The sequence below is a fragment of the Pyrgilauda ruficollis genome, unplaced genomic scaffold, assembly GCF_017590135.1.
Source record: "Pyrgilauda ruficollis isolate IOZ18807 unplaced genomic scaffold, ASM1759013v1 scaffold57, whole genome shotgun sequence".
Taxonomy (NCBI): domain Eukaryota; kingdom Metazoa; phylum Chordata; class Aves; order Passeriformes; family Passeridae; genus Pyrgilauda; species Pyrgilauda ruficollis.
The window spans coordinates 5,656,996-5,658,179 of record NW_024527377.1 but is presented as its reverse complement, the minus strand read 5'-3'; the positions used below and the strand labels follow the sequence as shown (position 1 = coordinate 5,658,179).

At 73.1% G+C, this 1,184-nt stretch overlaps 1 protein-coding gene across 2 annotated transcripts in view; it reads right to left on the bottom strand.

Moving 5' to 3' along the window:
- The window catches only part of LARP1 (La ribonucleoprotein 1, translational regulator), a 45,291-nt gene extending 44,730 nt beyond the window's left edge, over positions 1 to 561 (bottom strand). For both annotated transcript variants that reach the window (XM_041482163.1, XM_041482165.1), the window contains exon 1: positions 103 to 561. In XM_041482163.1, the coding sequence (XP_041338097.1) occupies positions 103 to 445 (343 nt within the window). In that variant the 5' untranslated portion in view covers positions 446 to 561. The remainder of the gene's footprint in view (positions 1 to 102) is intronic.
- Between the last annotated feature and the right edge of the window lie 623 nt (positions 562 to 1,184).

Genomic DNA, 1,184 nt, shown 5'->3' with positions numbered 1-1,184 from the left:
CGGCCCCACGCCGCGTGTGCCGCATGGCGCGGCCGCCCGGGGCGCGGTCGGCGGCGCAGCCGGCCCCCCCCGCCCCGCTCCCAGCGACCCCCGAGCACCCACCGGGAGGCGACTGCCCGTTCACGGCCGGCGCGTTCTTCGTCCAGGGGTTCACCTTGGGCGGCGGGGCCTCGATGAACTCCCGGCGCCCCGCGCCGCCCGCCTCGCCGCCGTCCTCCGCCTCGCCGCCGGCCCTCAGCAGGCTCTCCTTCTCCTGGTTGTTGCTCTCCTCCTTCTGCTGCTTAGCGCTCGGCGGCCTCGGCGCCGCCGGCCCGCCGTCGGGGCCCATGGGCGGTTCGCCCTTCTCCCGGCCGCCGTCCTGCGGCGGCTTCAGCACCAGGGCGCGCTCCTCGGCGGGCAGCAGCGGGGCCGTGCCGGGCAGCAGCGCCTCCACCTGCGTCGCCATCTGCGCGCCCCCGAGCCCCGCCGGGAACCCCCCGACCCCGGTGCCGCCGCAATATGGAGCCGCGCGGGGACCACGCGACTGCCGCGGGGGCGCGCACCGCCCGCCCGTGCGCGCCGCCGGCGAGGGGAGGGGCGGCGCGGGGCGCGCCCCCGCGGGGCGGCCGGCGGCGCGCACGGGCCTGATGCAACGCCCGGCCGAGCTGGGGGGCGGGAACGGGGGGGGGTTTAAAGGGATCCGGACCCTTCCCGACAGCCCGGCCTCGCTGCCCGGCTGGGAGAGGCCGGGCTCGGGCCGGGGGTGCTGCTCCCGGCTCGGGGAGTCTGGGAACGAACGCTTCGCTGGAGCCGCGCAGTCCCCGAGCCGGCTTCCACAGAGTCTCCCCGGCCGGCGTCAGGCAGGAGCCGAGGGATGATAGGGATGTGCTCGGTCACCCACGCCTGCGGATAACGTGGCTGGAAAGTGCAGGAAGAGACTCGGTGCGTGTCCCGGGGAATCACGGAGCCACAGAAACGGTCAGGCTGGGCCAGCTGGTCCCACCTCCCTGTGTAAACAGGATCGTCCCAGAGCACATGGCGCAGGACTGCCTCCAGACCGTTCTTGGATGTCTCCAGTGAGGGAGACCCCCAACCTCTCTGCTCTCTGTTCCAGTGTGGGTCACTGCACAGTAAAGAAGTTCTTCCTTATATTCAGGTGGAACTTCCTGTGCATTAATTTTTGCCCATTCCCCGTGTCCTATTGC